This window comes from Metopolophium dirhodum, chromosome 4 (assembly GCF_019925205.1).
Source record: "Metopolophium dirhodum isolate CAU chromosome 4, ASM1992520v1, whole genome shotgun sequence".
NCBI lineage: Eukaryota > Metazoa > Arthropoda > Insecta > Hemiptera > Aphididae > Metopolophium > Metopolophium dirhodum.
The window spans coordinates 29,051,716-29,076,925 of record NC_083563.1 but is presented as its reverse complement, the minus strand read 5'-3'; the positions used below and the strand labels follow the sequence as shown (position 1 = coordinate 29,076,925).

The 25,210-nt window shown below is 28.5% G+C and overlaps 2 protein-coding genes across 4 annotated transcripts in view; both read right to left on the bottom strand.

Annotated features, from left to right (window-relative positions):
• LOC132942406 (uncharacterized) overlaps nt 1-25,210 on the bottom strand; it is a 51,694-nt gene that overhangs the window by 1,659 nt on the left and 24,825 nt on the right. For 2 of the 3 annotated variants that reach the window (XM_061010736.1, XM_061010737.1), the window contains exons 3-6: nt 9,271-9,327; nt 2,432-2,615; nt 2,134-2,277; nt 224-289 (exon numbers count right to left, since the gene is read on the bottom strand). In XM_061010736.1, coding sequence (XP_060866719.1) covers nt 224-289; nt 2,134-2,277; nt 2,432-2,555 — 334 coding nt within the window. In that variant the 5' untranslated portion in view covers nt 2,556-2,615; nt 9,271-9,327. The remainder of the gene's footprint in view (nt 1-223; nt 290-2,133; nt 2,278-2,431; nt 2,616-9,270; nt 9,328-25,210) is intronic. The other variant, XM_061010738.1, reaches the window with a different exon arrangement.
• LOC132942405 (ecdysone receptor-like) overlaps nt 1-25,210 on the bottom strand; it is a 114,746-nt gene that overhangs the window by 80,904 nt on the left and 8,632 nt on the right. The window lies entirely within an intron of this gene.

Below are 25,210 nucleotides of genomic sequence, written 5' to 3'. Positions count from 1 at the left end.
TGGAGTGGTCAGGGGTACTCAGTAAAATTTCGGTCCACTATACATCACTTATTGAAACTTTAAATATTTGTGATTCATAAACTCAATAGAAAATATTTTTTTCAAGTGTTTTATTGTAATAATTTAAAATTATGTAAAAACAATATTTTCAAAAAGAGTAATAGTTTTTGAAATTATGAATGTTCTTAGGTAAAGTATAAATTTATAGATATATTGTACATACCGGATGTCTCCTCCACCCCGTCAGTGAAATACGATTTTGGAAAACTATTACTGGGCGTCAGAGGGCCTAAACTCGAAACAGAAAAATGGTAAAAATTTGTTTTTTTTCTAATTACAAATCTGAGATACCGATATTATGTTTATGTAAATATTTTAACATTTTGTGTTTAGATATTGGCAGATGAGTAATATATTATTATTCAACAGTAGGCGACCGGGTGGTACGAGACACCCTGTATGTTTAGTGGTGGGCAGCGTTTAATAATATAATACATAGACCTCAATATGCTAATAAACCGGCATTGCATGTAGTGTAGATGTAGTAAAAATACAGCAGAGACAACCGGCATTGATAATACATTAAGTAAAATATTGTAACTCAGTTACAAATCACACACGAAAGTGCCATTTATCTGACCATCACTCTCAGTAAACCATAAAGATCGGCTATTGGGTATTATAAGGATTATGAATATAACACAATAAATTATCCGTTTCATGATGCAATTGAGTAGTTAATAATTAGATTTTACAGTTTAAATCATTATTATACTTAAATTATGACCATCATTGCGAAATGTGATATTGGTGTAGCATTAGCTACCAATCTTGAATAAGTAGAAACATAGAACGAAAAAAACGATATACAACAGTAATTTAAAATTTGTAATATTTGTTAAATTACCTATACACCTAATATGTTTTATCTAATAATACAAGCACGTACACAACTATTATCAATTAAATTTACTTTTTATCATTAATATAGTGTTTACTTAAAAATGGAATTATAAATTAAACATGTACTGAATACTGATATTGGTGTGAATGTCTGTATAGTAAAAACAAATTATATAATACCGTTAAAAAAAGTTGTATGGCTCATTAAATGTATTATTATTGCACGTTTTACAATCATTGATGACTATATAAATAAACAAAAAATAATGGAGTTAAAAACAGCTATAATATTATGTGATAAAATTATGAAATAAAATAAAATCTCGAAAACATTATTAATTGTTTACACATGTATTATTTATAGGTACCTGCTGATTTATAAAATTACTACTCCAATCGATTATTGCTGAATATTAAAGAGCAATAGTTGTATTCAAATTTCCAGTATTTAAATGTTCAAAACCAAACAAATCTATTCACTTAGATAATTATACATTTATACATAATATTATTATTAAAAATAGGTACCTAACCTGTAAACTGTATAATTTTTAATTAAATGAATAAAATTTGACTTGAAATTCCAGGTTATGGAGCTTTAAATAGAATACAATACGTCAATACGTGCACCTTCATTTTTATAAAATAATTTATTGATATATACTTATATGCGCTTGTTAGGATAGGTTAGTGATGCAACTGATGCCCTTTGACAATATATTATTGATTAAGTTTTGAAAGTAAAAATATCGAATTATGTCATAATTTTAATGTTAGTATATAGTAAGGTATTAAAATATTGTAGGAATATATAAGACAAAAAATAAAATACAAAATAAAAATAAAATTGTCTTTTAAAAAATTGGAAATTTTTTTACAAATTATATTTCAATCGAAATACATTTAATATTAACATTATACCTATTATGTATAAATTTGAATTATAAATTTTCTCAATCAACTATATGACAGAAATTTGCATTTTTCATAATGACAAGTAATCGATGACTGTCAATGATAATAAAATTATCGTACATTAAGAATCGAGACCTTCAATCGGACGTCAACAATAGATTTACGATCGTGAATTGTGGAACAGCGGGTAAGTAGATATGGAATCCACAAAAACTCATTACCCGCTTCGCATAATATACTTCTTTACAAATAACATTATGAAACGGATAAACAATTGAATGCGTGTATTATAATAATTTAGGAATATATATTTACCTGTCAAGACTTGGACGATTGGTTTCATATCGTGTTCAGACGAATCTTTTGGTGACGCGGGGGGTGACCCGTAACTCCCATGATACCCAAAACCAAAAATTTCCAATACTTCCTCGGAGTTAGGAACTGCTATACACTTTCCGCCTAAAAATGTTCGTTGTATAATTTTTTTCTTCATACAGTTTGGTGTGAAAAATAAAATGTTTTATTTAAACGAGAAACTTCGAAGAGTGTATACCAACTGTATAATTGTATATTGTAAACCTCTTGAAGAAGTTTCTTTTTAAACGATACTCACTTTCGTTGTCCAACACAATAAGATCGCCATTTTCATTTAAAACTGGTTGTTTCTGGTCGTCAACGGCAATACTATGGTTATCAGGATTAATCCATTCATATTTTTCCATCTTAATAGGTGTCATGGATTTGATTTATATTACTTAGGTATTTTTTATAACTTAACTATTCGTAATATTTTTTACCTGTCAAATTATAAATGTGAATAATTATACAAAAATATAGTATGATACTTAAGACTTTCATTGAAATGTAGTGAGTAAATATTTGAATATCAAAACTACATTCAACTATTCGAGTTTCATACTTTCATTATCAAAAAATAAAATAAAAAACAGTCATTGGTTATTACTATAAATTATTATATTCAGTTAATAAATAGTTAAATTTGTTTAGACAAATGTCTGAGTTTCTTTTATACAATACAATTTTATTATTATAATAGTATGGGTAATATGAGTAACAATTTTATAATTTATACATCTGTCAAAAACTTATCCTTCCTGAAATTTCTCTAATTTATGTTAATATCGCATATCGCATGTTTTTTCTCGAAGTCTACTCGAACTCGAGTCTCAAATTGTTTCGTTGTTTGAAAGAACTGTTCAAAATGTTTAATATTTTAAAAGTGATAACACTATACGTTACAATAAAAAACAGCCTAATTTTAAGTAAATAAAACATTTTTTTTTTTATTATTATACGAATGATGACATAATATAAACCAGTACTAAAAGAAGTCAATTCAATAAGTACTCTTTCATAAAGTATTGCACACATATTTAAAGTTTGATTCATAAGTCATATTATAATTTATATATTTGATATAGTTAATATGGTTATAAACATTATAATACAAAAACTTTGTTCAGCGATACACCAATATATTTTGTTGTCGCAACTTACGACAAATCTATATATTATTACACTACTTTCAAGCCTTTCTGTATCAGACAATATTCCAAATTCACATATTCATGTTAACAGACCAAAACGTCTGATGATAAAGTAACCATTTCATCAATCAGTTATAAATTAGTTATTTTCAAAGCTTACGAACGCATATAGACGGCCGATTAAGAGTAAAAATGAAAAAAAGGTAGATAAGTGGATGTCACTCTGCTGTACAGTAGGTTACAAGTGGGTTACTGTAATGGATGGTGTTAAATTTTAATTCAATGATATAATATCATTGTACAAGAAAAACGATTCTGAGCGAAAACGGTCAGTCAGCCTATGATATTACCAATTATATTTGATGATATTATTGTGAATAAAGTAATTTATATATAACCTATTTACGTGGAGCATTGTTTTAAATTTTCAATCCTTACCCATAAAAGTTAAACATTTCATACATTTTTAACTACAAAATAATTAATAAATTATAAATTTGATAAATGTGGTCAAAATTTGAACTTTAAATGCTTATAAAAAAAATTGTGCATATGTATTTTTAATATTTTTTAACTGCTATTAGAACGATATATCAGGAGCCTTATATTAAAATTTCACGCTTTTTTACCCAACAAATAAAATTTTATTAATATTTATAAAAAAAAATTGAAAACTGACAATGACTGTAAACAGTTCAAAAAGAGTCAAAATATTTTCAAAATTGTATGGTGTATAGAAAATGCTAATATAAACATTCAGTCAAAATTTCATGTCCCTACGGTCATTTATTTTAGAGTTACACCAAAAACCAGAATCGATTTTCTCGAAAACAGATTTTGCATAAAAATTTCCCGTTTTTCCTTAATTTTTCTTTTGTTTTTCACGTCGCTTTTGAAAACTACTGGGAAATTTTACTTTTGACCCCCCAAAAGTACCAACTAGATTCACTTTCCTATCAGAAAAGTTACTGTTGAAGAAAATCCAAGCACTTTTACTGTCCTAAAAGGTGATGACAGACAAAAAATAAAAAAATAAAATAAAAAAAAAACACATCATTGTAAAATCAATACATTCATCGCTTCGCTCAGAATCTAAAATGATAAAAGCATTTTAGAAGGGCAATTTATAAACTAAAATCTGTGATGAAGGCGTACGAGCGTCGTTCAATAACACTCAAGCATTAATTGTAAATCTAAATAAATCATTAAATGGATATATTGATGTATTGATAATATTATATAAGGATGTATTGATATACGCCATACGGGTAATATAATATAAAACCATAATCTTGCGGCTAATCACGAACGGAAATACACTTATTATATTTGTATATTTTGATAACATGTGAGAGCGGTTGTAAGTCGAGTTGAAGATGCGGTATTATTATTTTTTTTTAACTTGAATGTTACGTAGAATGGACAAGGAAATCCGATACACACTGTGTAGGTAGTTTTTTTTAACGGTACGGTGGATGCATGTTGTAAGACGATTTACTATATACACCAGTATACTAGAAACTGTGTGAGTGAGAGAGAGAGAGTGAGAGAGAGAGTGAGGAGAAACGATAGCGGTGACGGTGGCCTTGGTCTAGACCCTCTGTATAACATCTCTGTGGTCCATTGCACAAGACAACCGAAATGGCACAGTGCACACAACGCACATACATAGGTATACGAATACACACTGTTAGAAAAAGTTGGGCGTTGCATCGACCTCTCCGTTGTTGCACAAACGCACGCACACGCACACGCACACACCTACACATACAGAATGTACACGCGATGCAACATCGGCAGTTTAACCGGACCCAAGGCCGGAACGAGGAAGACCAGTGCGGGGGCAGCAGCTATTGCATGACATCGCTGCCGCTGCACTGCACAAGTTCACGTCACATGCATTGTCATAATGTCTTTAGGTTAGAAAGGGAGAAAGAGAGAGAAAAAGACCAATAAACCTTTATTGTATACATTTATAATACTATATACATAAACTCGTTACTAACAACAATCGCAGTACTGGTAGAAACAGTAAAAACAAACAAATGCGTGCGTGCACGTCATTATAACAAAAATAGATATAGTAAGTAGGTGGTAAGAACTATAAGAATTACTGATTTTTGATTCTCCATTTTAGCCTTTTCAGTTTTCAGACAATCATTTACAATGTCACTGTCAAATGGGTATATTGAAAAAAAAATACAAAAACAAACAATATTATGTAACGGTTACGGCATTTCTCTCCTGCAGTGCAAGTACAACATGTGTACCATTTAATTATTATAATAACCTATCGAATAAAAAAATCGTTTCACGATAAAAATATAATGTATGGTATTTAAAAAACAACAAAGTTAAGTAATTAATCACCAAGGATGAATGTATTGAACTACTATCACTATTACAATAGTTGTTATTTTATTATTTAATCATTGTTACGTCGGAGAAGATATACCGAATTGTGCTCTGCATATTATTATGTATAACAGTTACACAAACAAATGATAATATATTTTCTTATGGTAAAAATAAAAATAATGTGTGTTCATGACTAAAATAATAGTACTTAAGTTAACTTTTATTATCAGATTCAAACATAAGAATATTAAGAACATACTATAATATAATATATGGCTTGTTTATTTACATGATTACATCCTAAACTAGATATAAGATATACTTTTAAGTTTCAACATATTTTTCATTATACGGCTTTGATGATATGGAGAGTAAATTTGCCAAGTTCATACAGTATAATGATAAGATATAAATATCAAAATAGTGTGTTACATATTATATACCTTTATGATTTACGGTACCAACGAACCAACGCAAAATTATTCCACATCCATAAGAATTACGTGTATATTCCAACCTAATTTTATTATGAAAAACATAAAACATTTTGACATAGGATTTTAGACGGGTTCTTTGCCAAACATACCAATTATTTGATATAATGAAGCGATAAGAATTCTGAAAACAGATTTGAATTAGTCGTCAAGTCTACATGAAATCGACTTTCCCGCAATTTTTGTTTTTTTGATTTTAACATTTCCAAAAATTGAAATAAGACAATTTTTAAATTCTCTTTTTTAATATGACGTTTTTAGGAGTTTGTGGTATAATATCAAACATTTGGGAAAGTCGATTTCAAGTAGACTTGACGACGAATTCAAATCTGTTTTCAGAATTCTTATCGCTTGATTAGATAAATATTGGTATGTTTGGCAAATAACACGTCTACAGTACTATGTCGCGCGTGTGTTAGAAAATCACCTGGTGGAATCCCCTTAAAAAATAGAACCAAAATGAATTGACTATTATTTTAGTACCTAAATTAAAAACTAACATAATAGCAGGCGATCAACAACGAGATGTTAATCAACCACTTTAATATAATACAAACGACCAATCAGAAAATTTGAATACATACAACTTGATTAATTATTAAGGATTATAAAAATAAAAATAAAAATAAATCGAATCGTGAAATAAAAATGCATTAAAAAAAATACAATTATAAGATTAAACAATTTAAGTACAATACACTTTTTATAGATCAATTAAAAATTGGATAAATATGTCTTTAGTGTTATTAACTGATCTCCAGCATGCTTCAATATAGAATTATTCAAATATTTCAATATTAATTACAATATTAGCAAGAGTTTGAAAGTAGTAGTACTATATACATTTTTCGAAGTATTTTAATATTGGAGTGTGACCAAATGCATTCTACTGTTTGTGTGTGGCTGTGTTGGCACCTATTTGTAGATCGATCAAATTATTAGTGATTTCCAATCAAATGAGAATAGATTTTAGTTTATAAAATATTATAATAGGGTTTCCACAACACTAACACAATTATTGGGAATAGTTATTTTCAATCAATCAATTAAGGATTGGCCTAACTCAAATTTTACAATAAAAAAATCATTAGCATTTTATCATGCAACAAACAGATCCCAAAACCCCACGATCCTTACAGTCACCGCCCGTAATTTCTTTTAATGTTATTAGGAGGATTTTTTTTTAGGAATCAGAGTTAGAACTTCTGTTGATAGTTAAATTAACACTGCTACGGTTAGTGGTTACAAAATAAAATCCTATACCTTCATTTTATCTACATTTTCCTCGTAATTATGTGTACAAGCGTCTTGTCGATTTTAATTTATGTAGTCTACCCACGCCTTTTCAGTTTTACATACTTTTCTACAACATACGCATCACGGCATAAACTGAACCAGTCCAAAACGGTTTAATTAGACAGTCCAGTAAGTATAAGAATATTCAAAATTATAGGCGTATCTTCAAGACCAATACACAAATTTATTCTAAAATTTATTCAAATCAGTATACATAAAAAATAATTGTCAGCTATACATTATCAGATCATAATTAATATTATAGAATTATCAGAATTCGGCATAAAATATATAAATAATATATGTATTGATTATAATATGCAGTAAATGTTAAAAAAATGTTAAAAATAAAATTGCACTTTATTGACCATCCAGCGCGACGGTTGTGGCACAAAGCTAAGTAAAAAAAAAGGCGAGTAACCACAAACGTTATTAACAAGAGCCACTGCAGTTGCTCCATTGAAAAACCATGCTAATTTGTGCTAATCCATCTGCCCGCTACATAAGGCAAACGGCTGAACACATAAGGTCATATAAAGTATAAATTGATCCGGTGGCGTGTATCATAACAAAAATTGGTGTTGCTCAAATAATTTTAGGTGACCTACCCCTCATAACACTGTTATACCGACCTGTAAAATTTCCTATTTTTCTTTCATCAATACCCACCTAACAATATTTAAGGTGTTGCCTAAGTAACACTTGGACCCTATGTTACACGCCACTGAATTGATCAGAAATATTGTGCAGATTGGAACGGGGGAACTCGCAAACAGATTGGTTAGATGGATTAAAAGTTACAACCAAAAATGTTCAAGTACTTATACGACGAAAATATCATAAAATATAATATTGTCCCCCTGATCCACCGCCTATCCATCCCACTACTCTCGTTGCTGCTGCAACATGCACTCTCAATCACGATATCATATTATTAAAATTAAACCACTTTATTACTTATTTCTAGTCACGTAACAATGACATACAAATCATAAGGTATCGACAAAAATGAGTGATATATCCCAAGAAAAAAACTCCGTGTAAAAAAAACGCTAAGTATAAAAAAAACTACCCATAAAGTTGTGATATAATTTTATAACTAAGTCTTGGAACTATAGATATAATTTATGTTAAAATAGTCTGCTAAATAATTGAACTTAGCTTAGCGACTTAAGTTAAAAAATTTTAAAATACTAGTATTGCATAATGAATACATATTAATATAGTCTACTGTCATTGAAATAGGTAGTATATTACTAATCAGTAATCAAGTATTTTAAAGTCACCAAGCTAAGTTCAATTATTTAGTAAAATTATTCAAATCAACAAATTTGTTTCAATCAAGATAATTGTTAAATAATCCAACACAAAGTAAAACTAATTTAAGTATACATAATGGTTTTAATTTTAAAAATCACTAAGTTCTAACAACCAGTTAATAGAATTTTCATTTACGAACCTATACATATAATGACCAATTAACTTAAAATGTCTAAATACACGGACATATTATTTTTGATATTTATTGGGGAGGTAACTAGTTTTAAAAATAAGAATCTAAAACAGGAAAGTAAACCTTTCACCACAAGAACAATAATAATGACATAGACAGAAACAAATTAAATAATACCCTTATATCACGTTTTTTTTAGGTATTGATCCAAAAAAATGTAATTTACTCAATGTAATATATTAGTAAAGAGTAAAGACTGATTTAGTGATGATTTAGTAAATAGCTATTTTTCATTAAAAAAAAAAGTTGATTTAAATGTTATTTCAAGTACATTTTTACTTACCACAAAATTGTTGTTAATATATTGATGTATTGATATTTTATAATGATTAAAACATACCTGTAACAAACAAATACAATTCATTAGTTATGAATAAAATAAAAGAACAAAAGTGATATGCAAGTTAATGATATAAATAAGCTAAAATAAAAATAAACAGTATTGTCTTCGTGTTTGGACACCACGTAGGCGTTTAATTAAAAAGCATTATATAAGGTAACATTTATTTTTTTTTACAATATAACCTATAAAAAAATATTAACTTTAGAACCTAACGTTAAAATAATTAACGTTACGTGGTAGTGTGGTACAATAATTTTAACAACGATTAACCATATACCCTAGTTGTTTGTGAAATAGTTCGAATTATAGATGGGAAACTGCAAGTCGCGAATTGGATTTAGCATTTGGTATATTATATTCTTTAACGTGGTTTACACTTTTTGCTTTCTAAACTTTTCTTATATCTCTAAAAACAATCTATGAGATTTTTATCAAAATCAATGGAGTATAGTTTTTGAGTATATAAGCTACAAACATACATTTGGTTTTCATATAGGTAATACCTATATTAGTTTCTTTAATCGAGGCCATGTAAACGGACGATTTGATGCATGCTTATACCATCAGTCCGAGTAACCAATGGCAACTATTTATATACAAAAAAGCTTTCAATTTCACTGTGAATCTCAAAATCCTTGTTTGGGGACATTTTTAAAATGTGAATTTAGGAAAATCCTTTCTTTGTGTGTATTTACATCCTAAAACGAAACTACTGACCAAATTCCATACTAATAGCTTCGGCGGTGTCGGCTAGGCAATGATGAATCAGTGAGTCAGTCAGAACAAGTTCTTTTATATATTAAATAGATATGATTGGCGAATCTTCCTCAATGAAGGTATATTTTTAAAATAATTTTATCTTCAGACAATAATTAAAATACAATTAATGGATTCATTGACATTGATTTCAACAAGCATTATTTTATTTTTAATATTGTGTAACTAATTAAATTGATTACATGCTAATATATTTTACTAAACGACAATCGGACAATTAGTTATAAACACAGCTGTTTGAAAGACAACCTGTTTAAAACAAAGAATACTTATGGAATAGGTAGTAAAGTTTTATAAAACTATAATTGAACAAAAATTAAAAAAATTAAATTCTTTATAAAATATTTATAAACTATAATAGTCACAACAGTTTAATTATATTGAAAGACAATTGCGTCGGAATCAAACAATTTCTTCAAAGGCGTAATTCATGGCCAAGATATAATATTATTGTAATGTTTGTTTCAAGCATACAACAATATGCAAGCGCGGTGCAGACGTGTAGTGCTCCTGTTGTGGGGTTTGATGTTCGAAATATAAACAAACAACACACCGTAGGTAAGCACGTTTCGATTTAAAGATCAATAGATTGTTAATAAACCAACACATCGGCGATAAGACTAATAACGAGGACTAAAAACGATAAATGAAACGTTATAATAGTGATATTATGTTCAGTTTATAAAACGGTATAAATCTCAAGACAATAACAATATTATTCCTTATAGGTATTTGTAAATTTATAATAAACGATATTATTATAGGTATAATGTTTACAGCGACGGGCCGACGGTGGATAACATGTGATGGTAAGTGGTGAGTGGATGGGGGTGCAGCGGGGCATTCGGGTCAAAAGCGCATCACTCACTCGCGTAATAATCGCAACTTAACATTAGAATAATATATAATCAAAATATAAAATATATTGTATTTAATATTACACCGCAACGCGTAGTACATAATTATATAATAAAATCATTAATCGGCTGTCTACGTCTACACTCGCTTATTCGTGTATCCCGCGCAAAACGATGCGTTATTGGCACATGTGCGTTTCATACAGCGCGTGTATGCGCAGACAGACGTCGTCGGAGGCAACGGCCAAATGTGTTAAAATTTAGTGTGTCATCACTGACCTGGGCCAACCCGTGCAGTTTCGCTCCTGTTGCTGTGTGCGCGCGAAATGCGTATAGTATCGGTGACGGCGGCGCTTGCGCTCTAATTCACAGCAGATGCCACTAAAAACGGCACAACCGCTGGCGTCGCAGCAACTCGCAGTCACCGCCCCGAAACAAATCGAAGCGGAACGACGCTGTAGATCGTTTCGCGCGACCCCTTGCATAAAGGGGAGGTGAGGAAGCCACCAGCCCCCGCCCCGTCACTGACGGCCGCCAAAAGCGTCATCGATCTTTTTCGTCGTTGACTTTTTAGTTGACTCCGCGTAGATACAACAATATATATTATGTATAATAATAATTTATTCCTTTTTCCCGGTTTTATAGTCGTCTCCGTAGAACATATATATTTTCTCCACGGAATATAAATAAAATATAATAATAATATATTATAATACATCACACAAACACGCCCGACGCGACGGTCCAGAGTTATATCACTCAAATTCAACATCTACTCCTCTCCCTCCCCGCCTTCGCTACCAGCAACAGTCGTCGCCCGCGCCGCGAACAAATAAAAGCAATCAATGAGAGTAACTGTTTCCAACGTGGTCAACCACCGATCAATGGAAGATAATATTATTATTATCAAAACGAAAAACTACACAGCGTTTACCAAGCACGTTATCATTTTATGTGATATTATAAAATAATAGTTGTACCTGAATGCTAAAAGACAACTGAAACAATGTTATTATATAATAACATGCATATATTTTCTCGTCACTACGTATTCAAATGAATCACACTGGACGGTACTGCTGTAAGTATAAGAGGGGAGAGGGGATAAAAAAAACCACAAATGGCGTATAAAAACGTCCAGTGTTTAAAAATGCGCTAGGCACATTCATTTCCGAGGTTATAAGAAGAATTATTAACGGCTACTTATTATGAGATTGTTTTAGAATTGATTTTTTTCCTAGCTACATGACGTGTAGTACGTACTCCTCGACTAAAATGTGACTCATCTGTGACTGCACGATGATATTATTATATTGTTTTATACCAAACGTATCCACCTACAATACTATTCTGTTTTTAATTTTAATTAAACTTCTACATTCGTTATATATATGTTACGGGCAATGTGGTCCTGCCCGGGCAATGTGAGCCACAATGTTTTTTTTACCAACTAACAGAATATTATATACGAGTATTTTAAAACAATTATAATAATAATAACAATTGTTAAATAATAATGACGGAATTAAAACAATAATTTATTATATTCATAAATCGTATTAATATTACGAATATTTTGATAAAATAACAAAAAAAAAAAAAAAATAATAATAAATATTATAATTTTATTTTTGTTATAAATTATACATTTATTATTACTTATTTATTTGCAGAAGATTTAGAAGCATGGCACTTGGAATTACATAGTTTATCTGATTTTCTACACTTGCATTTATTTGTTTTGCAACCCTGGTGTACCCCAGTACACCGATCATATGTGGTGTGTCAATGTGGTCCTGCCCGGGCAATGTGTACATTGCCCAGTATTCTACATTGCCCGTAACATATATATATATATATATAAACCAGACTGTATGACTTTTTTTTCAACTAATAATATTATGTAAGTTAGCTACTAGATACCTCCGAATACTATATTATATGGACCAGATATCATTAATTCATAATATTCTTTACATATACAATATACTGTTTTTAAATATTATCTACCATGTACCGATTACGCACTCAGCCATAAGAAACATTTAGATTTTGAATGTATTTACTAAGAAACTGTTTATCTACGCTGTTTTTTTAAAAAACTAAAAACTAAACTGCAGTATGCGCTTAATTAATGTATACTATGTAGATATTAATGTATCATTAACAAATTATGTATGTAGAATACAGCTACCTTTGTCGGTGGTCTTAGAATGAGTTAAAAATAATTTATCAAAATATGAGTTGTATATAAAAAGATTTATGGGTAATGAACAAGCAATCGATGTTATTTTGTAGGGCATTTTAAGACTGATACTTCATTATGTTATACGATTGAGTGTTTAAGCTTACAGTTTTGTTATACATATTTTATAATAGTTGGCATATTGTTATATTCTGATGCTACATTATTACGTTAATAAATTAATAAAATATGGAAACTTTATTGATTTTTATTAAATTGTTCAAGTCTAGTATCACAAAATTAATCCCACGACATGTTTTAGTCGTCACAATATTAATGTTTGCTATCGTGTCGAGTGTCGACATAACGTTCGAAATATGTAGAAAATGTGGTTAAATTTCATATAACGATGGGACAGAATGACAGGTATGAGCCTAAAGGTAAAGTTAAGAACCTAGTGGAATCGAGAGATAACGACATTTCTTCAACCGAAAATGTTCGAATGAGGGCGGAAACAAACAATCTCTCGTTTCGGTCGAGTGAAAAAAAACAAAGTGTATAGTGATAGGTAGTGTATAATATTTAAACAAAACGGTAGTCGTCAACGCTATTGGACGTAACAATGGCGGTGCGATGGAAAATTAAATACAAAATATATGATGTGTAAATGTTGAATGATGTTCAAGTAAAAAAAAAATAATTGAGCATCATAAATAAATAACAGGGACTGACGGGACTGGCCACCGCCATGTTCCCGACGACTTTTGGTGGGGTTTGACCAACTTACGGCCCTGCACACGGGTCTGATGGGCTGCGCACGCGAGATTTTTGCCACTCTCTTGTTTTTGTAATCGTTACCGACACAGTCTACTGTTGACATTGTCTAAGGTTATGGTCGTAGATAAACAGTTTGTTGTATTTTTATGCCGCTGAACTGTAATAACTAAAGACCGGATTTATATTCTCTTAAAATACCTTAAATATGATGCTAATATTCTCGAAAAAACCTTAAAATATTCTCATTATATTCTCTTAAAAATTTAAAAAATATGCTAAAATATGCAAAATATACAAAAAAAAAGCAAAAATAATCAATAAACAATATCATTATATTTACTTTTATATGCATTTAAAATTTTTTTTTTTTCAATTTTATATTAATAGTGATTTAATTATTAGGTATTTAAAGTTTCGTATTCTAATGGAATATTATTGCACTTTAGTAAGAGCTGGAAATGATAAAATAAAAAATTGTAAATGTTCAAAAAAATTTTTCCTGGGTACCGTAATATTAAAATTAAAAATAAATACAAATTTTTTCTCACAATTTACGAAATATTCCAAAATATGCTAAATGAGTTAAATATTCTCTAACCCATAAAATATTCTCAAATATGCAAAAAAACCTTTTTTCTATGCATTCAGAATTGAACAAATCATCCACATTTTTTACTCTCATAAGACTGCATAGACCCAGTAACGATATGTAAAAACATATAAATCCGGTCTTTAGTAATAACTAATAAGTAATAACTGTAACTGTATACAACTTTAAAAAAACAAAATTCAATCAACTCGTGTATGTAACTATTTCAGACTATTTAAAACTTAAGCTAACATCGTATACATTTGACTGTAATACTGCTTATAAATTATAATACCTTTATGGGAAAGGGGGGGGGGCGTTGTGGTATGAAATATATTATACCGTATTTTAGATTCTGAGGGAAGCGATGAATGTATTGATTTTACAATGATGTGTGTTTTTTTTTTTTTTTTTTGTGTCTGTCTTCACCTTTTAGGACAGTAAAAGTGCTTGGATTTTCTTCAACAGTAACTTTTCTGATAGGAAAGTGAATCTAGTTGGTACTTTGGGGGGTCAAAAGTAAAAATTTCCCAGTAGTTTTCAAAAGCGACGTGAAAAACAAAAGAAAAATTGAGGAAAAACGGGAATTTTTACGCAAAATCTGTTTTCGAGAAAATCGATTTTGGTTTTTGGCGTGATTCTAAAACAAAAGACTGTAGGGACATGAAATGTTGACTGAATGTTTATATTAGCATTTTTTATACACCATACAATTTTGAAAATATTTTGACTTTTTTTGAGCTGTTTACGGACATTTTCAGTTTCCATTTTTTTTAGTTTTTTTTCTATAAATATCAATAAAATGTTATTTGTTGGGTAAAAAAACTTTAAAATTTAATACAAGGCTTCTTCTATATTGTTACAATGACATTTGAAAAATATTAAAAATTCTTAATCGCAGTTTTTATTTATAAGCATTTAAAGTTCAAATCTTGACAAAATACGAACAAATTACGAAAATTAGCAAATTATTTTGAGTTGAGAATTCATAAAAATTTTTCTTTTTAAATCTAAGATTTGAAAATGTAATTGTCTACCTTTATCAAAAAAAAATGTCTACAAGAAAGTCAAAATTAATTTTTATGAGTGTTTGAAATTCATATTTTTACAACATTTGATATTCACTCGATTTCTCGTGTAACGATTTTGCTATTTTGTTGTTATTCAAAAACAAATAACTGTACATACATAAAAATTTTACTAAATGTTTATATTTTCATTTTCTATACACCATACAATTTTGAAAATATTTTGACTCTTTTTGAGCTGTTTACGGACATTGTCAGTTTTCAATTTTTTTAGTTTTTTTTCTATAAATATCAATAAAATGTTATTTGTTGGGTAAAAAAGCGTGATATAAGGCTCCTGGTATATCGTTCTAATAGCAGTTGAAAAATATTAAAAATACATTAGCACAATTTTTTTTTATAAGCATTTAAAGTTCAAATTTTGACCACATTTATCAAATTTATAATTTATTAATTATTTTGTAGTTACAAATGTATGAAATGTTTAACTTTTATGGGTAAGGATTGAAAATTTAAAACAAGGCTCCACGTAAATAGGTTATCTATAAATTACTTTATTCACAATAATATCATCAATTAATATACTTGGTAATATCATAGGCTGACTGACCGTTTTCGCTCACAATCGTTGTTCTTATACAATGATATTATATCATTGAATTCAAATTTAACACCATCCATTACAGTGACCCACTTGTAACCTACTGTACAGCAGAGCGACTTCCACTTATCCACCTTTTTTAAATATGTTTAGACACATTTAGTAATTTTCAAAATATAACCTTATCAAATCACATTATTATGAAACAGAGGTCTGTATAAAACTTATTGAATTGTTCAACTGCATCAAAAAGAAACACATTTTCGTAAAATCACTCAGAAGCTTAAAATGAAAAGAATATAAGAGTTAAAAAGGCGAGCAAGTGAGTACCGCTCTGCTATACATTCTATATCGGTGTACTTTATCATTGAGTAAGTCACTATAATGTATATTATGTTAAATTTGAATTTAATAATAAAAAAAACATTGTACTTATACAAAAAACGATACTCAGCAAAGACGGTCTGATAGCTTATATTACTAAGTAATAACTATTAACTAACTATACTTTATGATAATATTGCTATAATACTTACAGGTTATTTATTGCATTTGAAAATGTCATTGTGTGTAAAAAAAATAATAATATTACATTAAAGTATACTTTAAAATTTTTAAGTATCCACGAATGATATGATATACAACTAAAATTGTTATTCTTCGTTTAAATATCTAATTTCATTCAAATTTGTACTTAAAATATCTATAAAAAAAACTGTGTAAATATCTTTAAAATTTTTGGTTACAGTGTATGAATTACTTGAGAAATCTAGTTTTAAATGACCAATCCTTAGTTATAGAAATTAAAATATTTATAAATTTTGACCTATAAAAAATTTTGCAAATTTTGATGATTTTGTCAAAATTACTTAAAATGCTTATAAACACTAAACACTTATAAGGAACATTGTATTAAATTCAAGTTTTTTGACCAAGCGAAAATTGTTTTATTAATATTTTTAGAAAAAAACTAAAAGCAATTGAAGATTAAAAATGTCTGTAATAACTAATAAAAATAATATCTCAACAATTTTACTAGGGAGCAAAATCACATCTGATGGCAAAAGTGTCCGCGAGATAAAACAACGCATAGCATTAGCAAAAACTGCCTTTAGTAAAAAACATAAGTTGCTCACTTCAAAAAAGTTACATCTCAACATCAAGAAGAGACTTATAAAAACATATGTATGGAGTGTTGCAACATATGGAAGTGAAACTTGGGTTATAAATGATATCGAAAAGAAAAAACTAGAAGCCTTCGAGATGTGGTGTTGGAGGCGTAAGGAAAGGATAGAGATGGATAGAGCGGAAAACGAATGAAGATGTACTTAGAACTGTGGGTGAAAAACGTACACTCATAGATGCGATTAAAGCAAGACGATGGAAAATGATTGGACATGCCCTGAGACACCCAGAAGAATTGCATAATATTAGAGGGTATGATAGAAGGAAAGAAAACTGCAGGACGTCCTCGAAACTCGTATATAGAACAAATTAAATGGAATGCAAAAGTAAAAACCTTTAAGGAACTTAAAGAAAAGGCGAGTAATCGGTTAGAATGGAGAATTGGAGTTGTAGACCAACCTTCGGGTTGATAAAAAATAACCTCAGTGTTCAAATATTTTGATAAATTTTATCATGTATGGAAAATGGTCATATTATATAAACATAATTTGAAAATTTGAAATATCTACGGTTATTTGTTGTTGAGTCACACGAAAAAAACAAAACCAAATTTATCAAAAACCGGTTATGGGTAAATATGGTTATGGTTTGTTTTTTCTTTGCGCGTTTGAAAATTACGAGATTTTTACTTTTGAACCATCCCCCTTTCTAGAAGTACAAACTAGGTCCACTATCCTACCAGATAAGATGTAAAAGTAGAAAATCTAAGTATTTTTACTGCCTCAAAAAGTGATGAAAAACAAAAAATTTTTTTTTTAACACATCATTGTAAAATCATTACTTTTAATCTAAAATAATGCTGCTGTTCTATAAAAAGGTAGCAAATCTAGGACAATAATCTTTTGTAGTTTATAATGATAACATATTATGACTATTGGTGGCTTAGTAAATAAAAGTATAAGCACAACAACAAGAAACAAAAGGTACCAACGTCGCCGCCCTTAAAAACTGCACTGACAAGGCACCGCGTATATTATGCACAGGATAAGACAAGTGAAGATGCTGTTATAGTGTATAAGTTGTGTCTACTTATTATACCGTACCCCTTATGCACCGTTGTTGCTTACTCACGAGATGGTGGGCTTGCACGATGCATTTTGAAATTTATTTATAGTTAGCGTGACATTAAGTCATTGCGAAACACCGTTGGATCGTGCAATTTACAGAAACCTTTTAGGCATCGGCTGTGGGTCCGGCCGGCGCACAACACGCACGTCACCTACAGTCTATACTATAAACAGCGGGGATGCAATAACGAGAAGGAGGGGAACGTCCGTGGTCTCTAGACAAGGTCACGTGCACTTGACACTATATTATATTAGCAGCTCTAAAATGTTTTATTTATTGTGACCGTAAATATATTTTTAATTTAATAATTTAATAATACACGAATTTTTACAATACTCAAATTCGTCATAATTAAATATTTCATTTTACGTGTTTTTTGTTACCTTTTGGAATAGTAAAAAAAAATTGTGGAAAAAATGAATATTTTCGAAATTTCCCATCAAATTTTTTTTGTTGTGTGGTAAATCAATATAATATCAATATTTATTTAAAATAACCATAGATACTTGAAATTTTCACCAAATATTTATATTCGGTAGCAATTTCTAGAAATTATATAATTTACAAACTATGTTGGCTCAATATAGACATTTGAAAATGTTTAGCTTTTATTGTATGAAATATGTTGATTACATTTTTTTTTGATCAAATCTTAAATACGTAAAATAAAGTTCCTAGTAAATTATTTTATAACTTTTTATTTTCAGCAAATAAAAATTTATAAAATACACGATTAATTTTTTTAGACATTTGAAGTTCAAATGTTAACGAAATTGGATGTTTACGAAAAATAATATTTTTTGTGTTATACTGTATTTCAAAAAATATTAATCGTATAGGAGACTAAAAACTTATTGCCATTGCACATTTTATAATTTTTTATATATAGATAAATGTTCAAAACATTTAGATTTCAGACTAATTTTAAGTTATTTTTATATCATAAATCTATTCATACCGTCTTACGGTGCATGGTATTGAACAACAATATTATTATTATATTAATTATGATATAATTAGTATCAGAATATTGGATTTCATCTATGCAGACATCCTTTTATTACTTCATAAGTCCTTTTTTAACAAAATAATTTATTTAGAATTGACAACCATAGCTTAAAATAAATTATTAATTGTATAATTTTTATCATTTTAAATTCACATAACTATACTTAATTAAATTGTAATTTGTCTATTCGTTATAAATATGATATAATATTTTAAATAATATACGTTGTTATTACTAAATATCCAATACTCCTATGTTTCATGTAAACGATAATGTAATATTTTATAGAATCTAAGTAGCATAAAAATTAGTACCTATCCATAATTTATTTGTTCATGAATTAAATTAATTTTCACTGCAAGCCCAGTATAACTATACCTACATAATTAAATGTATAAGGAGTGATCCATTTAATATAAGACACTCATTATTTAACGCTAATATTTAAAATTTTTCTTTAACATAATTTTAAATAGTTACAAAATTACATTTTTGGAAAAAAAATATTAGTTTTAAAGTTTCACTTTTTTTAATAACAACATCCCAGTATTTTCAATTTCATATTCCTAAGCAGAGAATATTTAAGCCAAGTATTTACATTTATTGAAATCAAATTAAATTTGGGACTATAGTCTATAACTATACATGTATTACCTTATACTTTATTATAACTTATAAGTTATAACGTATGCAATGATAGCCACTCTAATAAATCTTTATATATATCTGTACTCACGTGTGTGTACTTATATACATATAAGAAGGTAGTAATTTAGAGTGTGTACTCAGTATATATAATTAGTAAATCATACATAAATCTTTAGTAAAAAAGAGATAGATATAGGTAGGTACGTTTATATTGCGCGCACATCCCATTTTCACATTACAACGCATATAAGTATTTAAAGATTCGATGAGTGGAGTAGTGTACCAACATTTTGCGGGGTACCCTTGTTGTACCACACCACTCAGCTCATTTATACCTACTTTAAATAGGTACCTATTTATAATTCAAAAACTATTCGTCCAAAATTCGATTTTTATGCATCGAAGGACTCTAAAAAATAAAGTTAATTAGTTAACAGTTCATTTATAATTAATTTGTTTGTTTTAAAATAAAAATGATTTTGCGTTTCTAATATTAGTAATGGCCAGTATAAGTGTGGTAAAACTTTCAAACTAATAGTTTATTAAATGCTAGGTGTATACAATAAAATAATAAAAAGGTAGGTAAGTGGATGTCACTTTGCTGAACAGTAGGTTACAAGTGGGTCACTGTAATGGATGGTGTTAAATTTGAATTCAATGATATAATATCATTGTATAAAAAAACGACTGTGAGCGAAAACGGTCAGTCAGCCTATGATATTACCAAGTATATTTTATGATATTATTGTGAATAAAGTAATTTATATATAATCTATTTACGTGGAGCCTTGTTTTAAATTTTCAATCCTTACCCATGAAAGTTAAACATTTTATACATTTTTAACTACAAAATAATTAATAAATTATAAATTTGATAAATTTTGTCAAAATTTGAACTTTAAATGCTTATAAAAAAAAATTGTGCCAATGTATTTATAATATTTTTCAACTGATATTAGAACGATATATCAGGAGCCTTATATTAAATTTTCACGCTTTTTTACCCAACAAATAACATTTTATTAATATTTATAGAAAAAAATTGAAAACTGACAATGTCCGTAAACAGCTCAAAAAGAGTCAAAATATTTTCAAAATTGTATGGTGTATAGAAAATGCTAATATAAACATTCAATGAAATTTTCAAGTACCTACAGTCATTCATTTTTTAATTACAATAAAATAAGAAAATTGTTACATGAGAAATCGAGTGAATATCAAATGTTGTTAAAATATAAATTCCAGACGCTCATAAAAATGTAATTTAAGTTTCTTGTAGACATTTTTTTTTTGATACAGGTAGACAAACTTATGAATAATCTTCTATTACATTTTCAAATCTTAGATTTAAAAAGAAAAATTTTTATGAATTCTCAACTCAAAATAGTATGCTAATTTTCGTGATTTTTCCGTATTTTTTCAAAATTTAAACTTTGTTAAATAAAAACTGTGACTAAGGATTTTTAATTTTTTTCATCTGCCTTTGAAACAATAACCTAGGAGCCTTCTATTAAATTTTCAAGCTTTTTTAACAAACAATTAAAATTTTATTGATATTTATAGAAAAAAAAACTAAAAAAAATGAAAACTTAAAATGTCCGTAAACATATCAAAATAAGTCAAAATATTTGGAAAATGTATGGTGTATAGAAAATGCTAATATAAACATTCAGTCAAAATTTCATGTACCTAAGGTCATTTGTTTTAGAGTTGCACCAAAAACCAAAATCGATTTTCTCGAAAACAGATTTTGCTTAAAAATTCCCATTTTTTCTTAATTTTTCTTTTGTTTTTCACGTCGCTTTTGAAAACTACTGGGAAATGTTTACTTTTGACCCCCAAAGTACCAACTAGATTCACTTTCCTATCAGAAAAGTTACTGTTGAAGAAAATCCAAGCATTTTTTCTGTCCCAAAAGGTGATGATAGACACAAAAATAAAATAAATAAAATAAAAAAAAAACACACATCATTATAAAATCAATACATTCATCGCTTTGCTCAGAATCTAAAATAATGTAAGTATATTGAATTAAACATAAACAAAAAATATTAAGTAAGGTATTCGATTATCTTAATTCCTATAAATAATGAAAAAAGAACAAAAATAAATAAATACGACCTAAAAAAACCATAAGATGACTGATGAGGTTTTGAGCTAAGACGTATTGCATTGAATAATTTTACAGGGTACGTTTACGATAATACACTCAGCATGAAGGCATACACAGATTCTTTCGAAAACATTTTTCAAGGCCAATATTCATTTGGATGAAATCATAGTACAGTATTGATTGCTTCGAACAATATTAGTCATAGGTAAGCAATTTATAATAATAAGTAATAATAATAACAATAATAACACTATAATAGTAATAAGTAATAACAGTGATGGCAGTCTCTCCGTCTGTCCGTCCAACTTGCTCTTCTCTTTCAGAAATCTAATTTACTTTTTTATTATTCCATAACGAGAGAAGTGACCACAGTTTCTCACGGATAGAATACATTTATATATGACAACGATGTATTGTACCTACACAGTACCTCCTACTTTTTTACCTGTTCCATTATACTCCCTATAGACTATAGCCCCCACTTATGAACACTTGCCAATCGTATCAGTTTTGTGATCCTCTCATATTGTAACCTTCAAACAGCTGCAGTAACGAGTAACGAGTATTCTATAGCTGCTGCCGCCGTCGGCCTTGGCCGTTTGTTTTAATATTATTATTATTATTTTTTTAGAACACTGTCTTTCCATGGTTTCCTCCACCCCTTCCTCATCCAGGACCTACTAGCTGCAATAATAATTGTGAAATTAATTTACATAGGTACTTCCTCCGATAATCCCCGTACACCCATGATTCACGGGTAATTCTTTGCCCGCCAATCACCAGAACTTGTACGCAGTGCGTGTACGCCCACTAACGCCACCGCATTGCACTTGTTCTTAGACAATAAACGAAGAATACAGGTAACATCCATAATAATGTAATATTTTAATGCATCGGGTAAACGCAAGTTTTTTTTACATATAATATCCGCTCACGTGTCTTTAACTCGTCCAATGGCTAGTATTTTCGTATAGACGGGTCTATATAATGTTTATTGTATAATATGTATAATATATTCTTCAAACAGTTATATATTATAAGCACTCTAATTATTAGTAGTTAAAATAAAAAAGTCGTGTTTATCAATATATTGTGTATAATCTGTAATAGAGAATCATTAAAATGTAAATTAAATATCAACTTACAATTATTTAAAGCCGTTAATGTTTTAAAATGTTAATAATTCATCTAAATAATACATAGAAAAACTTGATACTTAATAAAAATCAAACAATATGTTCAAACGAAAATTTATTTGATAATAAATAATAATTTTAACGTATAGTACGTACCTATAATATTATTATACTTATTTGATGAATCACGTCATGTTTTATAACCAATTAATAATCAGTCCTTAAAATTTGAAATTGGTCCTAACCTATTGAAAAATAACAGATAACTATTTAAATTAAGTACCCCAAAAAGAAAATTTATAAAATCATAACATTTAATAAATCAATAACAACCAGGATAACGATGAGTGATGACTATGAATATCATATTTCGGGTACCTATTATAGTATTATATAATAAAATTGAGATGTCTGATAATGTTAACAATGTTATTTTAAAATTAACATCTCATAATATACTTATATATTGATTTGCATTTCTAATTTGTAGTTTATTGTGAACACTATTGGAAACACTATTGGAACTCTATGACAATAGTCTACACACTAAAAAAAGATACGTAAGTACAAAACATGTTTAAACAAAAAAATACAAATTCAAGTTACTGTTTGAACATAGAATGCTCAATGCTCAATGCTCAAGTAAACACTATGATGATAAATATTATTTCTTACTATAGTCACTTCTGCTTTTTACATTAATTTATAAATAATTGGATATTAGGATATGTATCGGACACTAAAAAAACCAATATCGCTTGAATTATGAGTTATAATAATCACGTAACAAAGAGTACAGTTAAATCAATTCCCCAGGATTTAAAGAATTCTGATTTGACACGTAATACAATTTTATAATAATATTTCTAATAAAAGCCAATTCGTTCAACGAGTATGTATAGTGGTAGGTGATGATCGAAAAGCCCAGTTCCGATTTCCGGGCCAATGACCGGAACTGCAACTCGATTAGATTATAAGCTATTTCATTATTATAGACCTTTTGTGTAAACTCTATATTCCTATTGTATGTATCCATTATACATTGTGAAAATGTATTTTGAAAAAAGTATACAGAGATACTGGGGTGTTGATCACTCAGCACAATTTTATTATAAATAATTTGAAAGCAATGATAAAACTTATCGCATTATTCTAAACCTAAAGCGATTCTAAGCAAAGAGATTTACCATGGGGGATACAGGATAACAGGGTGTTCAACTGTTCAAGTATGTTTTTCAAATTTTTATAACTCATAAATCATAAAATTCATAAAAATATTTCATTCACAACGATATTATTTTATAAATGTTTAAGATGTTTAAAATTATATGATCAAATAAACATGGGTTGAAAATTATAGTGGTAAATATTCATTGTAATTTTCTGAAAAACTAATAACCAATTATAAAAATAATTTTCCAAAATAGACCAAAATAAAAAATAATAAAATAAAGCACTATAATGAGAATCTTATGAAACACTATTTAGTCATCTACCACAAACTGTTACTCATATCAAATGTCCACAAATACATTCAATTAATATATATATTTAAATAAAGTCGAAGTCCATATAATATTAATTTTCGAAAATGTTCATTTTAATTTTTCATATCAAAGGATTCAAAAATACCATTTGATTTTTCAACTCAACAGATAACAAACGCAAAAAAGGAAATTACAAAACAATTAAATAGCCAGCTAATAAAATTATAAGAAATATTACAGTGAACTGTATTTACATAGGTAGTTCACTAAACACAAAACGTCGTATTAAAATAAATTCCAAATTAACTTTAATTTGAATTGTATATTATTTTTCAAATTATATATTATATTATACAAAATATCTTGTTCAAAATAAAATATATAAAGAGGGACGGAGTGGCCGAGCGGACTAAGGCGGCG